The sequence below is a fragment of the Quercus suber genome, unplaced genomic scaffold (genome assembly GCF_002906115.3).
Source record: "Quercus suber isolate HL8 unplaced genomic scaffold, Cork oak 2.0 scaffold_525, whole genome shotgun sequence".
NCBI classification, from domain to species: domain Eukaryota; kingdom Viridiplantae; phylum Streptophyta; class Magnoliopsida; order Fagales; family Fagaceae; genus Quercus; species Quercus suber.
In genome coordinates, this window is record NW_027069974.1 from 219,099 (window position 1) to 244,028 (window position 24,930).

General features: G+C 38.7%; 1 protein-coding gene and 1 pseudogene across 1 annotated transcript; both read right to left on the minus strand.

Annotated features, from left to right (window-relative positions):
* Nucleotides 1–1,172: 1,172 nt before the first annotated feature.
* Nucleotides 1,173–3,281, minus strand: LOC112020224 (uncharacterized; annotated as a pseudogene).
* Nucleotides 3,282–19,539: 16,258 nt separating this feature from the next.
* Nucleotides 19,540–22,746, minus strand: LOC112020217 (3-ketoacyl-CoA synthase 12). The gene is made up of 2 exons (XM_024052784.2): nucleotides 21,285–22,746; nucleotides 19,540–19,768 (listed from the first exon to the last, which is right to left on the minus strand). The coding sequence occupies exon 1, from the start codon at nucleotides 22,679–22,681 to the stop codon at nucleotides 21,290–21,292; it is 1,392 nt and encodes a 463-aa protein (XP_023908552.2). The 5' UTR covers nucleotides 22,682–22,746; the 3' UTR covers nucleotides 19,540–19,768; nucleotides 21,285–21,289.
* Nucleotides 22,747–24,930: the final 2,184 nt, after the last annotated feature.

Sequence of the window (24,930 nt, forward strand, 5' to 3'; positions counted from 1 at the left end):
CACCCAAAAAAAAAAAAAAAAAAACTTAATATGCAAAATCTTAAAATCGGCACTCAAACCCTTCACTTACAAACCAATGACTTTTGAGTGTGACATTGCTTATTTAATAGAAAAAAGGCCACTCATGCTTATCTGCACAAATTAGTGAAACCAAGATGAAATCAAGCACAACCCAAATAATTCAACAAAATAAAGTAATCAATAGTTTGAAAGATAGAGACTAACAAATAGATAGACAAAGCTTATAATAAATATTTGGGTATTTGGTTTCCACCACATTCAAGCATTTTCTTGAACACAAACTGAGAAGCCAAAAAAACAAAAAATACAATTTTTTAGGGTTGAGAAACCAAATAATATAATTTTCCCAAATTGAAAACCCTTAAAAGGAATCAAAATTGTCGATCTTCCAAGGAGAGGGAAAGCGATTGGTATAAATATAAAGATATTTGCATATTCCTCTATCTCCTAACAAGATAACCATTTTCAATATTGAAATCAAACTAATTGAGCCTAACACTGAAAAACATGGGATATAATATATGGTTTTTTTAGAATAAATTAATAATAATAATAAATAAATAAGGTAATATAATACGAAAACAACATACACCATAAGAAATGTAAAAGTTGGTGAGGCTAAATCGTCACTCAATTTTGGCTTTGGCTTGGCTTTGTGATGTTTATGAGAAAGGATAAGGAGGTGAAATCTTTGCTATCTCCTGGAGCTCTTGTTCTTGTATTGGTAGTACTTGTAGGCTTGATATATCTCGTGGGTCCTAAAACAATGTGAATGAATAATAAATCATTCACATTTGCATAGGAAAAAACCATAGTTCTAGATTTAGAAGTGAACAAAGAGAATGATAATTTAAAAAATATAATAAACAAAGAGAGATAAAAAGAAAGATGATAAATTTTATACCAAATCAAAGATCCCTATCGTGTTCTTCATCAACTTCAAGCATTCATTTACAATAGAGCAACCTCTTATCAAATTTAAAATCAAAGCCTCTCCATAATGCTTGTACGGACATTGTAGTAGTGTCACCAGGGGCGGCTCCAGGATTTTTGTCCAGGGGGCTCAATAAGAAACATAAATTATATAAAATCTAAAACAAAAGAAACTTGAATATATCAATATCACCACACAAAAAAAAAAACATGAAATTCTACAATTGTCTTCTACGAGGTTTCATATTTTGAAACCGTTGCATGATAGATTCATTATCAATCTTACGAGCTATATCTGTTTCAATGTACACAGTCAAACAATCATTCAACCACTGATCCCCCATTCGATTGCGCAATTCATTCTTGATATATTTCATTGCTGAAAAACTTCTTTCCACTGTTGCAGTCGCAACAGGAAGGGTCAAAACTAACTTCACAAGTAAATATACCAATGGATATATAACATCCTTCTTTGTCTCCACCATCTTTCTAGCAAGGTCCCCAATTCCTTTAAGCTCTAAAAACTCATCATTGAAGCACATATCAACAATGTAAGTCTGAAGTTGATTATCAAGTGCCAATACATCTGTCTCAGAAAAATCATATGGATAGAACTTTGTAAGACGAGTCAATTTTTGTATATCAAAAGCCAAAAACGAATCACTTGGATTCAAGCAAGCCATACAAAGTAGCAACTCAGTAGTCACCTCTGAAAAACGATTATAAAGCTCTTGAAGTTGCAGATCTATGACTTCAAAGAATAGATCAACACGATAGTGATGTAAATTTGTAATTTGCGGGGCGTTGCGTCGTGGTCTCACACCAACTACAAATATTTCTTCCATGTTCAAGATAGGAATATCATGCCTGCTACAAAATGTGGATACTTCAGTTAAAAGAGCTTCCCATTCATCATCTCTCATAATCTGCAATCGTTGCTTAGACACTTTGACAAGTGTCATAGCATGTACAATATCTTGATTTTTCTTTTGCAATGCTGTTGACAACTCATTTGTGATCCCCAAAATATTTTTCATCAAGTGTAAAGCAAAGGAAAATTCAAAAGATAGAATTAACCTTAAAATAGATCGAGCTTCAACTCTTTGCTCAGAGAGTAGGCTATCCTTTTCAATCATCTCAAGTACATCAACTGTGGAAGAGAACATCAAAATCAAGTTGAGGATTGTCCTATAATGTGATCCCTAACGTGTATCACCAGCACGTTTAAGACTTGTCTCTTGGTTCAAACCTTGCCCACTTTCAAGTTCACCCAAGTTTAATGCTTCTGTAATTTTGGCAAGCTGTGCATTTCGTAAAAATTCTCATCTTTTACAAGAAGCTCCAACAATAGTTACTATTTTACTAACCAAGCTAAAAAATTCAGCAATATCAGTATGCTTGTTAGCAACAGCTACAAGAGTCAATTGAAGTTGATGAGTAAAGCAATGGACATAAAATGCTGATTTATTCTCTTTCAAAATTAAAGTTTTAAGACCATTGAATTCACCTTGCATGTTACTGGCCCCATCATAACCTTGCCCACGGAGTCTTGATAAACTCAATGCATATTTACTGAATAAAAATTCAATTGCAGCTTTTAGAGACAAAGCGAAGGTATCTGCTACATGTACAATACTAAGATATTGCTCTGTAACAATTCCCTTTTTGTTCACGTAATGCAAAACTACAGCCATTTGTTCTTTTATTGAGATATCACGGGACTCATCAACTAAAATTGAAAAGAACCCACTGCCAAGATCTTCGATGATGGCATCGGTAGTTTTATATGCAACTGCATTCACAATGTCTTTTTGAATATCAGGATGAGTTAGCTTGCTGTTTTTTGGAGTTTTCTGCAACACTTCATTAATAACATCATTATGATCTACCAAAAATTGTAGAAGCTCAAGGAAATTTCCTTTATCACTTGAATCATCAGATTCATCATGACCCCGAAAAGCTAACCTCCGATGCAAAAGGAATCTTATGCAATCAACTATTACATTTAATTGAGTCTGATATTCAATTTTATCTTGATTTGACTGCTTAACAAAAACACTTTGAATGTGTTGATTTTGCTTCATTAGATTTTCACCATTCTTAAGAGCTTGGTTATGGGCACTATTAACACCTCCAACATGTAGGTCTAGCTTTTCTTTCTTATTCCAACTATTGAATCCTTTTGTCACAAAACTGTCCCCTCCATATTGCATACCAACATCTTGTCTAAATAGGTAACAATATAAACAATATGCAGCATCCTTTTCAATACTATATTCCAACCAACTTTCATACTCTTTAAACCATTTAGGATTAAATCGATGCATAAGTCCACCAATTTTTGTTTGAGGGAAATTGTGTTTATAAGGTTGACATGGTTTTTTTTACAAATAATATCTTCTTATTTCATCTCGATCATTAGGATGATAAAATGAAATCTTTTTTCGTAGTCCAGGGTCCGAAGGAAGATTGTTTACATTAACACAACCATACTTAGAAGATGAATCTTGAGTAGAAGATGAATCTTTAGTAAAATCTGCATCTTGGGTAGAAGATGAATCTTGAGTAAGATCTGCATCTTGGGTAGAAGATGAATCTTACAGCCTACAGGGTTTTCTTATTACAAATTTATCCATAGTACTAGCAAAAGAACAAAAAATAAACTACAAGTTCATTTGACATTTTTTTTTCTAATACAATAGATATATATATAAAATTTTCAGGTCAGGGGGTTCATTTGAACCCCTTGACTCTAACGTACCGCTGCTCCTGAGTGTCACTAGTGTGCATGCCTTCCTTCTAGGATGACTGGCCTTGAACTTGCTCTAGAAAGAGGGTTATTCAAGCAATTGGACAAAAATCAATCATTAATCAAGGTGATTAATTGTATTCTTAGTTTACATACATGTATAGGTAAACAACAAATACCCTTTTAGCCAAACAATGTTATAAATTTGCGTGATGGACTCCTCAAATTTTGTACTTAATAACTCAATTGGCACACAAATTAAGAAACTTAAATGAAACACACGGCACAAAATTAGATCATAGTTGAAATTCAATTGAAATCTAATTGGATTTTTTCTCAGTTTTGCCTCTATATATATATATATATGCTTTGATTTATTATTATTTTATCTTAATCATTATACTTTATTATGGTGATAATTTATTTAGAAAATCTAGGTTTATTGACAAATTAAAAACTATTGACTCATTCTCTTTACTAATATTGTCTCTTGATTGTTTAATTTTAATAAATACGTATTTCTAGCACACATTAAGTTATAAAATATTTAACATGTATATTGAATTGTACTTACATTACTATTAATATATATAAAGAAAAATAAAATTTTTTTAGCCCCCAAAGATAAATTCCTGGCTCCGCTATTGCACTCATCTCCCTGAACGAAACATTATCTTTAGAGCCAACTTATCACTTTCCTAGCACTTTTAATAGATTCTAGACTTACACTTGTAGGGTCTGGCTTTGTAGCCCAAGCCCAAGAAGGATGGATTGCGAGCCCAATGAACCCCAGACAATGAATTTGTAGAGAGTGGGCGAAAGGGCTGGGCTGGTTGCGAATTAAACAGTGATTAGTTATGATGTTTAAGGATCCATTTGACACAAGATCACGCTCCTCTTGCTTGACATATGTGTGTCCGAAGAGATGTGTTATTGGATGAAAGATGATTACAACTCTTGGAACTACAGTAAAATTATCTCCCCCTTCTCTCCTCTCTCTTTTTTCCCCCTTTTATTAGTGACCTCTCCTACTTATATAGCACCCTCTCCCATCATCTTCATCGTCCACTTGTTCTTCATCTTAGCATCCACTTGAGTGTATGTCCCATCAGGTATTCTCTTTACCCCTCCGTGAGTAGTAGTAGCTGAGATTATACCGTTCAGGGGTCTTGTCCACATTAATGCAGCCAGAAAAGCAGCTGCAGTGCATTTAATGTGGTGGTGGCAGCTTTTCCTTGAGATATTTTCTTGTCCTAATCATCCCCAGGTATGCCCAGAGTTTATCTTTGTCGTTGGGATTGCCAGAGAGTTAATTCGGACCTTCCATTTGTTGGCTGGGTCAAGACTATTTGCGTCCGAGGAGTATGACATCTTCGAACAAAAGGTGACTTCTTCGGATGTTACTCTTCCTACACTTCTCGGTCGGTTGCGTTCAGATGAATTCTACCCCGACCCGCTATTCCTCTTCGGACGTACAATACTCCTCAAGATAGGGCCCCCGGCCCAATAGGTATGTCTGGGCTTTTATCCCCCCCCCCCCCTCCCCCCCTCAAAGAAACACCCATCCCATGTGACCCTACTATGCATTCCAAAATATAAACCATATGTTGTAAGGGCAAAGTCAAATCACAACTACCAACCATATTGAATGGAACCTATCAAGGATAACCCTCTGAATGATATTGATAGAATCAATTTGTTGCATTTAGCCGATGGCCTTTCTAGCATATGAGAAGAGGAGACAAGGAGTAAGGGTCATACATAGGCTCCCTTGAATCTATCATGATTCTTGAGTCTACTTGTGGTTTTAATTTTTAAGCCAATGAACTTTTAGATTATGAGAGAAAGTGGTGGATTTAATCTTAATGGCATTTTGATATACAAAAATTTACTTTATTTATTTTACTGCATCATTCTACAATACACCATAAATCAAATGTTCTATTTTAACATTACAACATATTAAAATAATATAAACAACCAATAAAAAATTATTTAATTTCTTTAAACTCAAAACCTCTCTCTCTCTCTCTAGACTCACCACCACCGGGAATAAAAAAAAATATTTAAAAAAAAAAAAAAAAGAACCAAAACACCCAACTTTGATATTTGATGAGGCTCTTTCTTTTCTTTTTTTTTTTTTTTTTTTTTTTTTTTTTTTTTTTGTGTCATAAATTTTTTCCATTTCAATTTGAGATTACACATTTATCTATTAATATCACACTTTGCGAACTAATAATACAACCAGAAGTGTCATGAGTCTAACTCCAAAAAATGAACACTGAAATGACATTAAAATTATATGTTCATATGTGGATTTATTCATTTTTTGGAGTTAGACTAATGGCATTTCTAGTTGTATCAGTAGTTCACAAATGTGTGATATTAATGGAAAAATTGTAAACCTCAAATTGATATGAAAAGAAAATTATAAAACTAAAAAAAAAATAAATAAATAAGAATCTCATTGCATGCACGAATTGTGTGTGATGAGGCTAATTATTATTAGCCCAAATTATTGTGGGCCAACTTAAAACTTTAAATGCACAAACTTTAAAAAGTTTAATACTAGCATATAACAAAAAAAAAAATTGTTCAAATTTTAGGTTGCAATGGATATTGGATATATGTGGCTCCACCACTTGTGAACAAGTTATGCTTGTTATAGTGCTTCTTTATTGTTATACCATTTTATATATTTTTATTGAATTAATATTCTGAAAATCATATCACTACATTATATATTCTCTATATTTTTAACACTGGCAAAAATCTTTATGTCAATAGAATGATATTTACCTTTTGATCCATATACTTATGTTTTGTATATAATCTTAAAGTTCAAAACATGAAATTTAAATATTATACAGATAAGGTAATTATTAATCACTTATCATCTTGATATTTGCATGCATGTAAGGTATAAAGAGACAATGTAATCCGATTGATTTGTCAAAAAAAAATCCAATAAATGTTATTTAATGGTGTAATATGGGTACACTAGGTATAAACAAATCCAATTATGCATATTAGTGTTGTGGGGGGGGGTTAAAAGCCCAGACATACCTATTGGGCCGGGGCCCTTATCTTGAGGAGTACTGTATGTTCGAAGAGGAATAGCGAGTCGGGATAGAATTCATCTGAACGCAACCCACCCAGAAGTGTAGGAAGAGTAACGTCCGAAGAAGTCACCTTTTGTCCGAAGATGTTATATTCCTCGGACGCAAATAGTCTTGACCCAACCAACAAATGGAAGGTCTGAATTAACTCTCTGGCAATCCTAACGACAAAGATAAGCTTTGGGCATACCTGGGGATGATTAGGACGAGAAAATATTTTAAGGAAAAGCTGCCACCACCGCATTAAATGCATTGCAACTGCTTTTCTGGCCGCATTAATGTGGAGAAGACCCCTGAACTGTGTAATCTCAGCTACTACTACTCACGGAGGGGTAAAGAGAATACCAGATGGGACATGCACTCAAGTGGATGCTTAGATGAAGAACAAGTGGACGATGAAGATGATGGGAGAGGGTGTTATATAAGTAGGAGAGGTCTCTAATAAAGGGGGGAAAAAAGAGAGAGGAGAAAAGGGGGAGATAATTTTACTGTAGTTCCAAGAGTTGTAATCATCTTTCATCCAATAACACATCTCTTCGGACACACATTTGTCAAGCAAGAGGAGCGTGATCTTGTGTCAAATGGATCCTTAAACATCATAACTAATTACTGTTTAATTCACAACCAGCCCAGCTCTTTCGCCCACTCTCTACAAATTCATTGTCTAGGGTTCATTGGGCTCGTAATCCATCCTTCTTGGTCTTGGGCTACAAAGTCAGACCCTACAATTGGCGCCGTCTGTGGGGAGAGCTGTGCAGGGGTGAAAACAACGGTTGAGGATGGCTGAACGAAGCTAGCAACGGGTTGAGTCTAGGGCATCCCAGCATGTGGACCTTTTCCTTAATTTGGAGCAGAGACAGGATCGTGAGGGCAGTGCGCATACCGTGCACAATGGGCAAAGCCAGTCACGTGATGGGAGTCATATATCCCATGCACAGAAGAACCGGGATTTGCAGCTAGAGGTTGAAAAGTTAAAAAGAGAGCTGCGTCATGCAAAATGGAAACGGGCTCCTTCATATTACGATGAGGAATCCGACGACCAACAGGATCCCACTTACCAACAAAGATCGCGAACGCCAGTCAGTGAGTCCTTTTCCTACCAGAAGGAGCGTCGTCATGAGAGGCAACCTCTGAGCCCACCACGTGGAGGTGTAAGGAACGATGCCATGAGCAAGGCTTTGAACCAAATCTCTAGATCGCCCTTCACATGCAGGATTGAAGAAGCGAGACTCCCCCGGCGTTTTAACCAACCTGCGTTCACCATCTATAATGGTAAAATGGACCTAGTAGAACATGTCAGTCATTTTAATCAACGAATGACAGTCTACTCCAGGAACGAAACTTTGATGTGCAAGGTCTTCCCTTCTAGTCTTGGACCGGTTGCGATGAGGTGGTTTGACAGCATGAAGGAAGACTCCATCAGCTCCTTCAAAGAGCTCACTCAAGCCTTTGGTTCGCGTTTTGTCACATGCCGAAGAGTGTCCAGGCCCTTGTCCTCTCTGCTATCCTTGAGCATGCAAGAGGGTGAGACTCTGAAGGCGTATTCGGACAGGTGCTGGGAGATGTTTAACGATATGGATGGCAACTTTGATGCGATGGCCCTCGACACGTTCAAGCTCGGCCTCCCCACCGACCACGGCTTAAGGACATCTTCGTCTGGTAAGCCAGTCACTAGCATGCATCAGCTGAGGGACCGTATCGAAAAGTATAAAAGAGTTAAAGAAGATCAGCAACAGGGGAAGGGCAAGGAAAAGGTTATCCCCCAAGAAAGAAGGGATTTCAGGTCAGATAGATATAGTGGTAGTAAACCGCGGAGGGATTTTTCTGCGACGGGATCAACAAACCCTCAAGCAGTCAACACTGTATTCAAAGAGCCAGTACACCAAGTTCTAGAAAAGATTAAGGGTGAACCATTCTTCCGATGGCCGAATAAGATGGTGGGGAACCCCAAAAGGTGCAATTATAATCTCTTCTGCTAGTATCATCAGGACCATGGACATATCACGGAGGATTGCAGGAGCCTATGGGACCACCTGGACCAACTGGTCCGGGATGGTAAATTAAAACACCTCCTGCACCACTCTAGTGGCCAAGAAAGTCAGACGAGCTTAGAATCCCGAAGAAACGACCAATCCAAGCCTCCGTTAGGAACTATTAATGTCGTCTTTGCCGCACCAGGAAGAACAGGATCCTTGCCATCGAAGGTGATGTCAGTTGCCTGTTCATCCACAACGGATTCCTGCCAAGATCTGAAGAGAGCTAAGGTGGCAGCTCAACTGGTTATAGGGTTCTCGGATGAGGATAAGATGGGGACCATCCAACCCCATGACGATACCTTAGTAATTACCCTCAGAATTGGGCGATACGACATGAAGAGGGTGATGGTGGACCAGGGCAGTGCCGTGGAGATAATGTACCCCGATCTTTACAAGGGGCTAGGCCTAAAACCTCAAGACTTAACGCCATACAACTCTCCCCTCGTGAGTTTCGAAGGAAGAGTTGTCACCCCGAAAGGCCAGATATGCTTACTTGTGCAAACCGGTTCTGAAGTGGTGGAGGTGGATTTCGTAATTGTGGATGTGTATTCACCTTATATGGCAATTGTAGCCAGACCTTGGCTTCATACACTAGGGGCTGTTTCCTCTACTTTGCATCAGAAAGTCAAATACCCATCCGAACGACAAGTTTATGAGATCCGAGGGGATCAGTCCGCAGCCCGCCAGTGCTTAGTGGTTGCCATTCAACATGAACCCAAATTCGAGTCCTCGTTTAGGGCCAAAAAGGGTTTATAGCAATTAAAGTCTCGGGAATTGCCTGCCGAGAATCCAGAAGAAGGAGCTAGGTGCGAGGATTTGACAAAAGTCACCATCGAAGACAATCTGGAAAAATTCTTTCAAGTCGGATCCGAGCTGCCTCTTCCAGAAAGGGAAGAGTTAGTAGAGTTCCTCAAGAAAAACCTTGACGTATTTGCCTGGGACGCCTATGAAGCCCCAAGGGTGGACCTGGAATTCATTTGTCACCATCTGAGAGTCAACCCACTATTAACCCCTAAGAAGCAGCCTCCTCGGCGCCCATCCAAGGAACACGCTGAGGCAGTAAGGGAAGAAGTAGCGAAGCTCAAACAAGCTGGAGCTATTAAGGAAGTTTTCTACCCCGAGTGGCTAGCGAATACTGTGGTAGTGAAGAAAAAGAATGGGAAATGGCGAGTATGCATGGACTTCACCGATTTAAACAAGGCTTGCCCTAAAGATCCATTCTCTATGCCAAAGATCGATCAGCTAGTGGATGCCACTATCGGCCATCCTCGGATGAGCTTCCTAGATGCCTTTCAAGGCTACCACCAGATACCCTTGGCCTTGGACGACCAGGAAAAGACCGCTTTCGTTACCCCTATTGGTAACTACCACTATAAGGTAATGCCATTTGGCTTAAAGAACGCGGGATCTACCTATCAGAGAATGATGACGAGGATGTTTGAGCCGCAGCTCGGTAGAAACATTGAAATTTACATAGACGACATGGTGGTGAAAAGCAAGATTGTTGCTGAGCATGTGAAGGACCTTGAAAGTACCTTTGAAGTCCTCAGGGAGTACAAGCTGCGCCTGAATGCTTCCAAGTGCTCATTTGGCATGGGGTCTGGCAAGTTTTTGGGATACATGGTGACTCATAGGGGAATTGAGGTTAACCCCGACCAAATAAAGGCCATCAACAATTTACGAGCTCCTCGGAATCCCAAGGAAGTCCAGAAACTGACTGAAATGATTGCTGCCTTGAATCGATTTATCTCCCGGTCGGCAGACAGGTGTCGGCCCTTCTTCTCTTTGCTCAACAAGTGGAAGGGATTCGAGTGGACTGAAGAATGTGCTGTGGCCTTTCAGCAACTCAAAGACTATCTAGCTCGGCCACCAATTATGTCCAGCCTTGAGTCGGACGAAGTTTTGTTTGCTTACATTGCGGTGGCTCCCTGTGCTGTGAGCTTAGTACTGATCCGAGCTTAGTACTGATCTGTTACCTGCTACTGGAGAAGGCCATCCTAGCATTAGTGCTTGGTACACGAAAGTTACCTCACTATTTCCAGGCCCATATGGTCATCATCCTCACTCAGCTCCCACTCAAGGCTATACTCCGAAGCGCTGACTACACCGGACGGATTGCTAAATGGGGTACGATCTTAGGGGCTTTCGACATTAAGTGCATGCCCTGCATGTCGGTCAAAGGCCAAATCCTTGCTGATTTAGTGGCCGAGTTTAAGGAACCCCATTTAGAAGAAGCGATACCAACGTCGGCCATGGATGAAAAATCGGTTGGCATGATCTCTCAACAAAGTACCTCTCATTGGGAAATGTACGTGGATGGCGCAGCAAATCAAAAGGGTTCTGGTGTAGGACTAGTATTAATATCTCCAGAGAAGATAGTTATCGAAAAATCGCTAAGACTAAACTTCACAGCCACGAATAATGAAGTTGAATACGAAGCCCTGCTGACAGGAATAGCCATGGTTCGGAGAATGGGAGGAAAATCATTGGAAGCATTCTCAGACTCGAGACTGGTTGTAGGTCAAGTGCAAGGTGAATTCGAAGCGAAAGATGAGAGAATGCAGGGATACCTGAGCCAAGTTAAGCGCTTATGGTCGGGGTTTGGCTTTTTTAATTTACTGCACATCCCTAGAAATGGTAATGCACATGCCGATTCCCTAGCCACACTTGCCACCGCCTCGGTGCAAAGTTTACCGAGAGTCATCCTCGTCGAGGACCTGTAGGGACCTACGGAAGCAGGGACAGAGGTAGTGTAGGTTTACCAGATCAGGGCCGAGCCTAGTTGGATGGATCCTATCATTAACTTCTTGCAGTGTGATATTTTGCCCAAAGAAAAAGGGGAGGCTGATAAAGTCCGAAGGAAAGCAACCAGGTTCTGGCTATCTGAGGACCAGAGACTGTACAAACGATCCTATACAGGACCATACCTACTATGCATCCATCCTGAAGCCGCTGAATTGCTACTGAGAGAGCTGCATGGAAGGATTTGTGGGAGTCACACTGGGGGTAGATCTTTGGCTCATCGAGCCATTACACAAGGTTATTGGTGGCCGAACATGCAAAAAGAAGCCCAGTAATATGTGAAGAAGTGCGATCAATGTCAACGATTTGCGCCGAATATACACCAACCAGGTGGGACCCTCAACCCATTATCCAGCCCGTGGCCATTCACTCAATGGGGCTTAGATATCGTGGGGCCATTCCCCAAGGCCACGGGGAACAGGAAATACCTGCTGGTCGGCACTGACTACTTCACCAAATGGGTTGAAGCGGAAGCTCTTGCCAACATCCGAGATGTAGATGTACAAAAGTTCGTATGGAAGAACATCGTCACTCGTTTCGGGATTCCTCATACTCTCATCTCGGACAATGGTCTGCAGTTCGATAGCAAAGCGTTCAGGAGTTATTGTAGCGAATTGGAAATCACGAATAAATACTTCACCCCAGCTTATCGCTAGGGTAATGGCCAAGCAGAAGCCGTCAACAAGGTCATTGTAAATGGCCTAAAGAAGAGATTGGACGACATAAAGGGCAAATGGGTAAAAGAATTGCCGCATGTACTTTGGGCCTACAGAACTACACCTCGTAGATCTACCGGGGAAACCCCTTTTTCAATGACCTATGGGGCTAAAGCTGTAATACCTTTGGAGAATGGGTTCCCGACTTTGAGAACTACTTCATTCAATCTGATCGACAACAATGAGCAGCTAGAGAAGAGTTTGGACCTAGTTGAGGAAAAAAGGGAAAGTGCAATAGTTCGTCTACGACGCCAACGTAAGGCCAAGACCTTTGGAACCTGGTGATTTAGTGCTGAGGAAAGTTGTCGGCACTGCAAAGAACCCCGCTTGGGGAAAATTAGGGCTTAATTGGGACGGGCCGTATCGTATTACTTCAGGGGCTGGCATAGGGGCGTATTTCCTTGAAGATCTAGATAGCCATGTGATACCCCGCCCTTGGAATGTAAACAACCTCAAAAGGCACTATTATTAATCGAGCCTTCCCTTTAATCAGCATGCCGACTCGTCATTTGAAGCACATTTTTCTTTTAAGTGTTTAAACTTAACTCCATTCATGCTTGTAGTCCTCAGACCAGATGATTTGGGTTAGTTAACACTCCGTTACCATTTCTCTAAGTGTTTAAACTTAAACTCATTCATGCCTGTAGTCCTCGGACCAGATGATTTTGGTTAGTTAACACTCCGTTAAATTTTCCTAAGTGTTTAAACTTAAATCCATTCATGCCTGTAGTCCTCGAACCAGATGATTTGGGTTAGTTAACACTCCGTTACAATTTCTCTAAGTGTTTAAACTTAAACTCATTCATGCCTGTAGTCCTCGAACCAGATGATTTGGGTTAGTTAACACTCCGTTACAATTTCTCTAAGTGTTTAAACTTAAACCCATTCATGCCTGTAGTCCTCGGACCAGATGATTTGGGTTAGTTAACACTTTGTTACATTTTCCTAAGTGTTTAAACTTAAACCCATTCATGCCTGTAGTCCTCGGACCAGATGATTTGGGTTAGTTAACACTTCGTTACAATTTCTAAGTGTTTAAACTTAAATCCATTCATGCGCGTAGTCCTCAAACCAGATGATTTGGGTTAGATAACACTCCGTTACAATTTCTCTAAGTGTTTAAACTTAAATCCATTTAGGCCTGTAATCCTCGGACCAGATGATTTGGGTTAGTTAACACTCCATTAAAATTTCTTTAAGTGCTTAAACCTAAGCCTATCATGCTTGTAGTCCTCGGATTGGATGATCTAGATTATTTAATTCAAATTGAAATTCTCAAATGTATTTAATTTAAAATTATGATAGGACTCCATCATCATGCTTAATTCAAAAACGAGAGGCACTAATGCTCTCTACGCATATTTGAAAAGACCTGTGAAGCTTCCATAATCACTTGCTGCCTTCGTGGCTTGTTGGTAAGGCTTATACTAACTGTTCTTCTTAGTACCAATTTTAACTACTTACGTCATCTACATGATATGATGGATGAGTTTAGCTATATTGTTACCTCAATTAAAAGGGACAGTCACTTGCAACGATAACAAGTCATAAGAAATATAACAGAGACACAAGAAATAAAAGTGAAAAAGTTTCATTAATTAAAGAGAAAAAAGTTTACAAAATCTTTGCATAACAGAAGAAAATATTATAAGTACAAAATAGAAACCCCTAAATTTCTAGGCCTTCTTCTGAGAGACCGAGGGATCAGCAGCTTGGTTCTTGGATTCTGGGAGGGTCTTCTTCTTCTCCGCCAAAACTTTGCCCTTGTCCTGGGGAGCCTCAACAAGCTTGTTCGGATCATTGGGCCGACCAGATTCCTTGGAAACCTCGAGGCTGGCTGGTGGGAGTTGGCCGATTAGGGACTGCTCCGAAGCCTCAGGGAGCTGTGTAGGAGGAGGAGGATCAGACCCTGGGAGCTCTCGGATTTCAGGATCATAGTATACACTCCCAGGTAACCTTAGGTTAGATTCAGGAGGGACTCCAGCAGCATCCAACGCCTTTTGCCAAGTTATGTTGCAGTAGTCTCGACTAACTGAGGCAAATTGCTCCGAAAGCTGGGTCCCGGTCTCATCCACCCCTAGTTGGTAAGCTGCCTTCCTTTCAGCCTCAACTGCCTCCTGGGCCAGTCGAGCATTTTGCTCGGCTATTCGGGCGCTATCCTTGGCCTTTTGAAGTTCGGCCTTGAGACCCTTCACCAGCTCCCTCTCAGTTGCCAAGTTAATCTCTTCCATGTGCAACCTTTTATGTTGATCTTCGACCTGAGCCTCAGTGTTTTTGAGTCCAGCGTCGAGGCTGTTCCTCTGATTGGTCATCTCTTTTAACTGCTCAGAGAGCAGAGAATAATTCTCCTTAAGGCTGCCCAGAGATCTTTCTGCCTCCGATTAAGATTGGGCTGCAACCTGGGCTTCGAGGTGGGTTTTCTTGTTCCACTCCTCGGCCACATATATCTGCGGGTAACCTGCATTGCAAGAATTTTCAACATAGAGTAAAGACAAGAGGTAAAATAAAAAACAGCACCCGAATTAAGAGGATCAGTTCACTCATCATGGCTATATCCCTCTTGAGGGACAGGAAGAGTTCGTATTGGTTGAAGCGCCGATACGAATCCATATCCTTTGGAAGAAGAAGAGGCTGCTCCAGAGCCTTGGCAACAACACCTGCCCTCCCCCGTCGTAGTTTCTGAGGGAGGTGTCCCAGGGGATGGGGGCGCCATATAGCTCCAACCTGGGGGACCAGGTGGGCTTTCGGCGCACCTCGCCACATGGACATCCTCTCGGCTCTTAGTAGAAGAGGCCCTCTTGTCCCGTGACCTTTCGTCACCTTTTACTACTTGGTTCCTTTTGGGGAGCCACCTCCCTCTCCTCAATGTCAACGATAGGTCTCTTCTTTTTCGGATCTGGCACTTGCTTGGTGCCAAATCTAGAGGAATCTGAGGGGTGGCGGTGGAAGGTTCGCAACTGGTTGGGACATTCCACTCCCTTTAGTCTCTGCCTTTTGCCCCTATTTTTCATTAGACTTTTCAAGTCCACCATATCGTCGTCGAAGAGTTTTCGGAAGGGCAGTTATCAAGACGGGATGGATACTGGACTGCTATCGCCTTCTTCCTCGGCGTCCGAGAGCTCTATCACTCGTTCCCCTCCTGAAGCTTCTCCCTCGAACGCAAATTTATCTATCTGCTCCTCTAGCGAGGAGGTAGAAGGAACCAACCCTTTCGCCTACTGCTACCGGTTCAAGGGGAATTTGCTGGATCGGCTGGGCGAGCGGGAGTACACCTTGAGGGTTTGGATGGGAACGGGGTGAGGTCGTATGGTGCAAGAAACCTTTCCGAGCAATGTCTATGCGGTTGAGACGATAATCTCCCTGCGTTATCGCGTTGTCGATCGGCTGATAATCCTTCGGTTTCGCTGTATACCCAAGGATAAGCGGAATCGATCTAAGCTGCCCGTCCTCGCTTACGAAAATCTCCGATCTTAATAGGTAATTGAGGCGGCAGTGTTTGTGAGGCTCAACCGAGGAGTAACCTGGTCTCTATCTGTTAAAAATCAGAGCAGAATTCAGTTAGAGACTTGAAAATAGTAGTACGAAGAGAATTAAAAATTGCTACAAGTCGAAGACCCTAAGCCTACTGTTAGTGAACCTAAGTCTAGCATGTCCCACCTGGCTCTCCTGGTGTGGTCGGACAGTGATGACCGTCGTGCCATGCGCCCGAGACGATCACATAGTCGTCCTTCATCCCTTTGTTGGATTTAGGAAGACAATAGACAAGCCTAACAGTATCGGACCGGAATTTTAAATAATATCCCGCCCTTGTCAGCTGTGACACTCGTACATGTATACCACGTCTAGCCAGGTGAGCCTCAATCCTAGGTGACGGTCAAGATCCTCAACTGCCCCTAAGATCCTAAACATGTTGGGCGCATATTGGTCGGGACTAAGCCTATGGTTTCGAAAGTAATTAGTGGTGATGGGGCCCATGGGGATGGTCATCCCCCTTCTAAGAAAGCAATAACGGGGATTACGACTTCGCCCGTTCTCCAATCCATTAGTATTTTCTCTGGAGGGCAATACCTCACACCCACATTTGGGGGTATGTGATAGGTGGCCCTAAATTCCTCCAATCGAGCAGGACTGTCCACCAGATATTGGAGTTTGCCCATCACGCTTAAATGGAAAGATGGAAGCACTGAGTGTAGCAACCAGGGAATGATTGTTCAAAAGTCGAGGCAACTGGCCGAAGAGAAAATTGAAGGATCGAAAAAATGAAAACTTACAAGAACTGAACTGGAGAGTGATCTTCGAACTCGTACAAGGATCCTCAAAGGCTCTGGAGAAGACTGGGATCGATGACTGAAAGAGCGTGGTGAAGTCGTGTACTTGTTCTTGCTGGAAGTCTGATAGTTTGCAAAGTGAAGAAGAAGTGACTTCTCCTGAGATTTTATACGGGGTCAAACAAAGAGGCAGGAGTTATTTCACTCAAATCTCGGGGAAGAACCACGCCCGTTAGATCAACAGCCCACCGTTGGATACAAAGGACAAGGCGCCGCTTGGAGTAATTAATGCAGCGCCTTGGAAATACGAAAACAAACACTGGCAATAATGAAGCGCTTCTATCTAGGCCTACACGCGTGCCAGTTCAAATATTTGTCTGTCCTCAAACTTCTCACCTCGTGACAAGTCAAAATCCCACCTTTTCTCTTCGGATGCGAGGGAAAAGTTAGGATTTTAAGGGCTATTGTCACAGGAATGCGAGTTAATAGATATACTCCTATGAATTACAAAATTTATGCAACTTAATTAGGTAGCTCCAGAATTGACAAGGGTTACTGAATACTGATACAAATTAATGAAAAATTAAATTGATAACAAAATGACAATTACAAAATGTAATTTATAGGACATGTTCTTAGATGATTGGTCAGTGTGCTTTGGTCAAAGTAAGGCATTGCCTCAATTAATTTGTAATTTGGTCAAAGTAAGGCATTGCCTCAATTAACGAAATGACAATTACAAAATGTAATTTATAGAACATGTTCAAATAGGCACTTTGATATTTTTGGAAGTGCCACAACTAAATTGCCTGCTGAAGAATGAAGATAGAATTAACTGAGCCAAATTGACCCAAATTAGAAGAAAAACGTGAAGTGCAACTAAAACATAAATGAAAATCACGAAAATTAGCTGAGCCAAATCAAAGTAGAACATGAACTTGTCTCTCTCCTTCTCAAAAAAAAAAAAACTTGTCTCTCAAAAAATAAATAAATAAATAAGAAGGAGAACATGAAGTGCTGCACTAAGAAAGGAGTTGCTTTTAGATGGGCCCATGGGCCTGACTATTGTCAATCAAAATAGCCCATCACTTTAACGTTACTTTTTCTTTTCTTTTTTTTTTTTTTCTTTTTTTTTTTTTTTACTAAAAAGATAGAAACATTGTAGATTACTTGAGTTTTTTCTTTGTAAAAGATTGGTGTTAAGCATTTTGACATTTGAAACTTCTACTGGACAAAAGTTAGATTAGACGGACTTAGATACCAAAAATTATTTCTATAACAATGGCATGTAGATAAAATGATGTGAATTTATCACCAATGGTTGGTCTAAGTGATTTAATTTCAAGCTTATGTGATTTATGAGGTTTAAGTTCAAATCTTTTGAATTTTGATCAGCATCTCAATACCACCTCAAACGGACTCTTTTATATAATTACACAGTGTGTATGGACCAAAGGAATTACACTTACACTTCTAGTTAGTCAAATGCTCTAAAATTAATCAAAATATTTGTCAGTTAAACAGTAATCAAAATATTTTACCCTATTCCTCTAAATGTAATGAACAATGAAACTCTCATTGCACCTACAAATGGCCGTATTTAAGAAATTTATAAAAAGATAATAATTTCAAACTTTAATTGAAATATTTAAAAAATTAAATTAAATGAAGAATGTAGAGCTCTCTCTAAAAAAAAAAAAAAAAAAATGAAGAATGTAGAGATAAGGGCCTAGAATCATATATTGGGCCTTGGGCTTGGTCTGAAGACATTAAATGGTCTGAGAAGAGACAAATAATTATGAGGGTTTCCAATTTTAAAATCTCATAAGTAAGGAATGAATGAAGGGTGGTTCGAGGAGGAACTTCTCCTCAGATTTGATGAATGCAGCTCAAATCTGTATTCCAACAATCAAGGTAACCTTTCAAGAGGCTCCAACAATAAGGACGTGCATCATACACGTATAAGAGTGATGGGAATTCAGAAACATCTAAGGAAAAGCTGCTACCATCGCATTAAATGCACTGTAGCTACTTTTCTAGCTGCATTTATGTGGAGAAGACTCATGAACAGTATTGTCTTGGCTACCACGACTCACAGAAAGCCAAATAGGGTGTTTGATGGGACAAGCACTCAAGTAAGGGCTCAGATGATCAATAAGTGTAGGATCAAGATGGTCCAAAGGAAATTATATAATGTGAGAGACCCTCCATGAGAAGGGGATCGGAAAAATAGAAAGAGAGTATTGTAGCAATCAAAATTGTATTTATACCCCTTTGTTATTGATTTATGAAAAAAAAAAAAAAAAAGATCTTCTCGGATAGTGAATAGATTTAGCTCTATTTTCCTTGTTCATGTTTGATCATCTTTTAAATCCATACTAGCCGTTGTCAAATTCATTAGGGCTTAGTTCTCTAACACACTCTCTATAGATTTATTATACTAGACTCACTAAGCCAAGATCCCATACATTTTGGGCTTGGGTTACAAAACGTGTCCTTACAAAGAAGATGGCTAAACTAAAATTTTTACCAGAGGCTTCCTAGTAGCAATGAAAACGAATAACAAGAAACATTGTTATCTTCTAAACAAAGAAAATGTCTTTAATAAAAAAAATTGGGAGTAGCGATGAATAAGAAGAAAAGAGGAATAAAGGGTAGAAGACTAGAAGTACCTAGCTAGTGGTGTAAAATATGAATTGTCACAATGTGTTGGCATTGTCAGTTGTCATTTGCTTATATTGCATATACTACTATCACTAGTCATCATTTTGCTACTTAGTCCAAAATCAATCATTTTTGGCTTGAAATCTCAAATAAAAAAAATTAGAAGAGGCAGGTTACTAGATAAATAAAAGCTTAATATCATATCTGAGACATTTTTTTTCAGACATCTTGTACATATAATCTTTTAAATATAAAAGAAAAATAATTGAAAATACATGTTTATGTTAGTCCAAGGTTTGTAAACCCTGGACTTTTCATAAATATACAAGATACATATATGGAGAGCATGTCCAATGACAAACGTTATTAGTTCCCAAAGATAGCTAACCTATCAGCACATGTGTAGCTTCATGGTAATGTGCTATATCAATATATCTGCTAGGGCCTAGCTAGAACAGTCCTGCAATAAAAAATTAAGGCATTAATTGAAGAAATGAAGAATAACAAGAAGTGCAATATATTTTTATATTTGTAAGGAGTCTAATTTCTAATATAATATTTTGGTATCCCAAGTTTCATGCCAAAGACAAGTAATCCCTAATGGTTCATAAGTCATAACTCGGAAGCTAAACTAGAAGTAAGGCCTCTATGACGAGGTAAGCCTACTTACCAATTGCCCAGATTAAACCATTAACAAGTCGTTCTTGGAGTCATGGACATGGTTTATGGAAGGTATTCATAATAGAAGGGCCTAGCGGCTTGCAGTTGATTTGGGGTCACATCATGTACAGTAAGTTTTTCATAGGGTAGAGTTTAGAAATAAGGGTTTATTCCAAATTGTAAATTTTGATTCTATTTATTGAATTTCTTATTTTAATAGTTTTTCCTTTAGATGCATCCAACTTATATTTTTCACTTCGTCACCATACGTTGTGTTGATTAGTTTACCATTTATAGCTTTTCATATGGTGATATTGCATGCTTATGGTAATTAAAATGTTCTAATCAAATTCACATAATTGGTTAACTGGCTTAAAAACTTAATTTGTTTAATCTGTTGCATAATTAAATTTGGGGTCTAAACGAAAGTTTTCTTAATTCTTTCAAACTCAAATAAAGCAGTGTTGCTATCAATCCTGAAAGTACAAAAAAGTAAACTAAAAAATGATAGCCCTTAAACACGTGGCAGATTCTTATCAGGTTAGAAGCAACACACTTACTGGGTGATGAAATCCGCCAAGGATTTCAACCCTATTAAGAACCTTCTTATAGTTATCAATAATGCTACTGCCAAACACTTTTACACACGTTTTATCACAACTATTTTATCTAATACTATAAATACTAAAAAGAAATAGTGAATTTATATGATAGCGATTGACAATTAATCACAATATTTTATATAAATGGTTATGGTAAAGTGTATTTTTTTTTTTTAAGAGAGGAAATACAATGACACTTTTTTTTCTTTGAAAGAGTTTCAATTTATGACATCTACTCTTGATGACAGTTCTTTATCATTAGACCAAAATATCAATTGGTTTTTGGTGTAGGAAGAAATTGAATTTCAAATTTTTTATTTAACCATTAGAAACTTTACTAGTTGAATAAACTGAAACCACAAGTGCGTGGTACTTACTAGCATTATATTTGTACCAAAAAAACCTCCTTTATTTATATATAGGTGTGCCATAAGAGCATTTGTTAATGAACTGTTTCAAGAAAGTTTTAATGCTATTATCATTGAAAATATAAAAAATCGTCAAAAAATAGTTTTTTTTTTTTTTATATATATATATAAAGTTTTTAAAAATATTTTTTTTAACTAATACTTTCAAAACTTCCCTTAACATTTCTCTCTCTCTCTCTCTCTCTCTCTCTCTTTTATATATATATATAAACACACACAAACGTGATTGAAAATATTGTAAGAAAGAAAACTTTGAGAAGATGGGCATAGTCAAAAGTGTTTTAACCTGTTTTACTCTGGGCGTATGAAGGTAGCTGGGTCCTCCTGGTTGATCCAACCGAACTTCTCCATGAAAGGGTTGACCAAGGTCACAGGTGGGTACCCTTCAATGCAGTCCTTCCATGGATTTGCATCATCCAAATCCAAATTCCTCACCACCTCCCACAAACCACTGTTGCATTCAAAGCCAGCACCCAAGCTTATCATCCACACTTTATCACCCTTTTTGAGCCTTTTCTTGGCTTCCATGTACCCAAGAACATACCAAAGACTAGAAGCTGAAGTGTTACCAAAACGGTGCATGGTCATCCTTGAAGGCTCTATATCATATTCACTAAGACCCAAGCTCAATTTGACCCCATCTATGACAGCCCTTCCACCCGCATGGAGGCAAAAATGATCAACACCAGTCTTAAAGTTGATTACAGGTTTTGTTTTCCCACCAGCTACACTAGAGGTTTTTCTCATTTTTTGGACAAGGAACATAACCATAAACCTAAGTAATTCACTCATTGGTAAAATCTTAGGTGCTAGCTCTTTCAGATGATCAACTAAAGCTACTGTACCAACTTTAGGGAGATTCTTGCCTAGGTGAAAACCTAACCTCCCTTGCTCATCTTCTTTTTGAATGCAACAATTATATGACTCGTCTCTAGCCCCATGGTGTGTCCTAAGTAGACAATTTAATTTGTACATGGCTTTGTGTTTTAAGGCCCTTTTGTTAGTCAAAAGGATAGCACACCCACCGATCCGGAACAAACAATTGGCAAGCAACATTGATCTATCAGTACCTGCATACCAATTTGGAGCCATAGACTCGGTAGTGACAACAAGAGCATACAAGTTCTTGTTGGATTTAAAGATGTTTCTGACTACATCAACTGAGATAAGGCTAGCACTGCAGCCCATCCCAGTGAGATTATAGACTTTGATGTCATCTCTCATTTTGTAATGGTTGATAAGCCTAGCGGCTAAAGAAGGAACCGTGGTGAGCATGGACACGTTAACCAGAAGCACATCAATTTCTGAGGGTCGAATGCCTGTCTTGGCGAAGACCTTTGCAACACTGTCGTGGAAAAACTCTTCCATCTCTAAGACGCCATCAAGAACAGTGGGATTCTGTTCCCTGCCCTCAAACACGATTTTTGGTGCATAGGTTTTCTCACCAATGCCGGAGCTCACAGTGGCTTGTAGGAGGAACTTCAACTCTGGGAGACCAAGTTCCTTGGTCCTCTTGATGATCTCATAACAGAATTCAGTGTCTATCGTTCTGTCATTGGTGGGCTTATAGCACTGGTAGTCAAGAATGTAACATTCTTGGTCTCCTCTTGCATAAGCCCGCTTCCCTATCATGAACAAGAAATAGAAGATAAGGAGAGCATAGAGTAAAATGAGAAGCTCCATGAGAGAGAGAGAGAGAGAGATGGGACTATGGGAGGTTTTGTAACTTTGTTACTTCTAAGTAAGGCTTTGTTAGATGATTATCCATATGGGGACTAATACTTATAAGAACAATATGTGAGACTGTACGTGAAGTGGACGTGTGAAAATGCTTAAGACCCATTTTTATCACTCAACTCCCGACGAACTGATTTGCCTCAACTTTGGTATCAATATGGAATAGGAATAAAACCCTGCATAATTCGGTTTCGGTTTAAGAAGAAACTTGTTTAATTTTATTTATTTAACAAACGAGTTATATTTTTGCCTATATTTAGACTTGACAATAAAACAAGTCAGATTCAAATACGAGAAATTATTGTGTACTTCTTAAGTATTATAAATGCATTTTTTTTGTATTTTTTCCTCTCACATAAATGATGGATCCTACTAATTAAATTCATAGTGAAATTTACTATTTATGTAAGAGAGAGTACATATTTATAGTACTCTACGAGTACCTAATAATTTTATAACACAATAATATATTTGTTAACAAACTCATAAATAAAAAATCTAATTTAAGTATATGCATGTTTGTATATATGCATGTGCGTGTACATGAATAAAGATACACTTCAACCATTGACCCTACAATCCATTGGAATATTAAATACCACCGGTGGAAAAATGTAGTCCTAGATATTTAATTTTGTCGTTGAGCATTAATTTTGACGTTGAGTAGGGAGACCAAAATTAAAGTTGGTTGGAAAAGGTTTTTTTTTTTTTTTTTAAATAAAAATTCTATTCTGACTTAATCTAGTTATATATGAGTGCGAAGCTATTTTTTGGAGACTTAAATCTCAATTCTTTTCTTCTTAAACTCCACAAATATTTATACTTGTAAAATGACTATTATATTAAAAATGTACCATAGTGTGTTTTCTTTTTTTTTCTTTTGGTACTTGGAAGTGTCAATAACATTGATTTGAATCCTGTGCTAGACAGTGACACACATCAATAGTCCATTACATCATGCATCCGTCATAATTAATGGTTCATAAATCTCAAGCCCCACCACCTCTTCCAAACGAAACGATTTGAAACTGAGAGCCAACCACTTCCACTCTTTTGTTACGTTACAGTACTATACTTGAATAATTCTAACTCGTAAGCCCTATTTTCTTGAGTATGAACCAATAGCAAAAGAATAGTGTTTATTATATACTCACTAATACACATATTTTTGCACACCCATAAAAAAAAAAAAAAAATGAACGAAAGTTGTGATTTCTTAAGTTGAAAGTCATGATTTCAATTATTCATTTTTTATGTCTGTGCAAGAGTGTGCGTATTATTATATGTGTATCATAATTTTTCCTTACAAAAATTATTTGAATGGTTAAATGTACCCCTTGGTCTTGTTATATAGAAATTTGTGTTGGACAGGTAGCTAAACAAGAAGAGAGTTGAGATAATAAATGAGAGTGTATGCAATTCAAATATAACATCTACATCCCTAGGATGGAAATTGTCCATAGACAATATTTTCTCTCAATGTTATTAAAGGGCTATTGCAAATTTTTCCACATAATACAACTAAGCATATTGAGTCCTAAAAATAACAATTTTGGAGAAACCCACAAAATTTCTAGTGTTTCTTAAATTTTTTATTTTCATATAAGAGAAACCGATGTTTCTTTTAATAATTAGAGTTTTAACAGTATAAATAAACCATGAAAAGTCACAAATGAAGTGTTATAGCTGTTAGAAAATAGTTGAAAACTATTTCCCAACGTCTACAAACTTTTTCATATTAAGTGGCAAAACTCTCAGCATTAAATTCTGCAGAGAAATCACAATCCTGCCTAATTTCTCTTGCCACTCAGTTGTGCAAGTGCCTAACGAAACACTAAAAATCGTCAAATAAAAACTTTCAATAGTCTCTCGGTCAAGAAATTTCTAACGGAAGACTGGAAAAATCACAACAAATATTTTCCACTTGCTTTTCTATTGTTTCTTCCACTCCATCTCTGCTGAAGAGATAACAATACTCTTCCACTTCCACTAGGTTGTCCTATACTCTCTCACTGAAACATTTAATTGACACTCTTTCAATTTAAACTTCTTCTTAGTGTAATTGTCTCAAAACTCCAAGAGGGTTAATAGCGACTTAAGCCGCAAAACTCTTATATCTCAGAATCAGAAACAACACATACATAAGAATGTCCACAGTTTTTATGAAATCCTATGTTGTTCTACCATTTTTATGG

Bases quoted from the DNA above. Each gene is read 5' to 3' on its own strand.
- LOC112020217 (XM_024052784.2), bottom strand. From the start codon at position 22,681: ATGGAGCTTCTCATTTTACTCTATGCTCTCCTTATCTTCTATTTCTTG.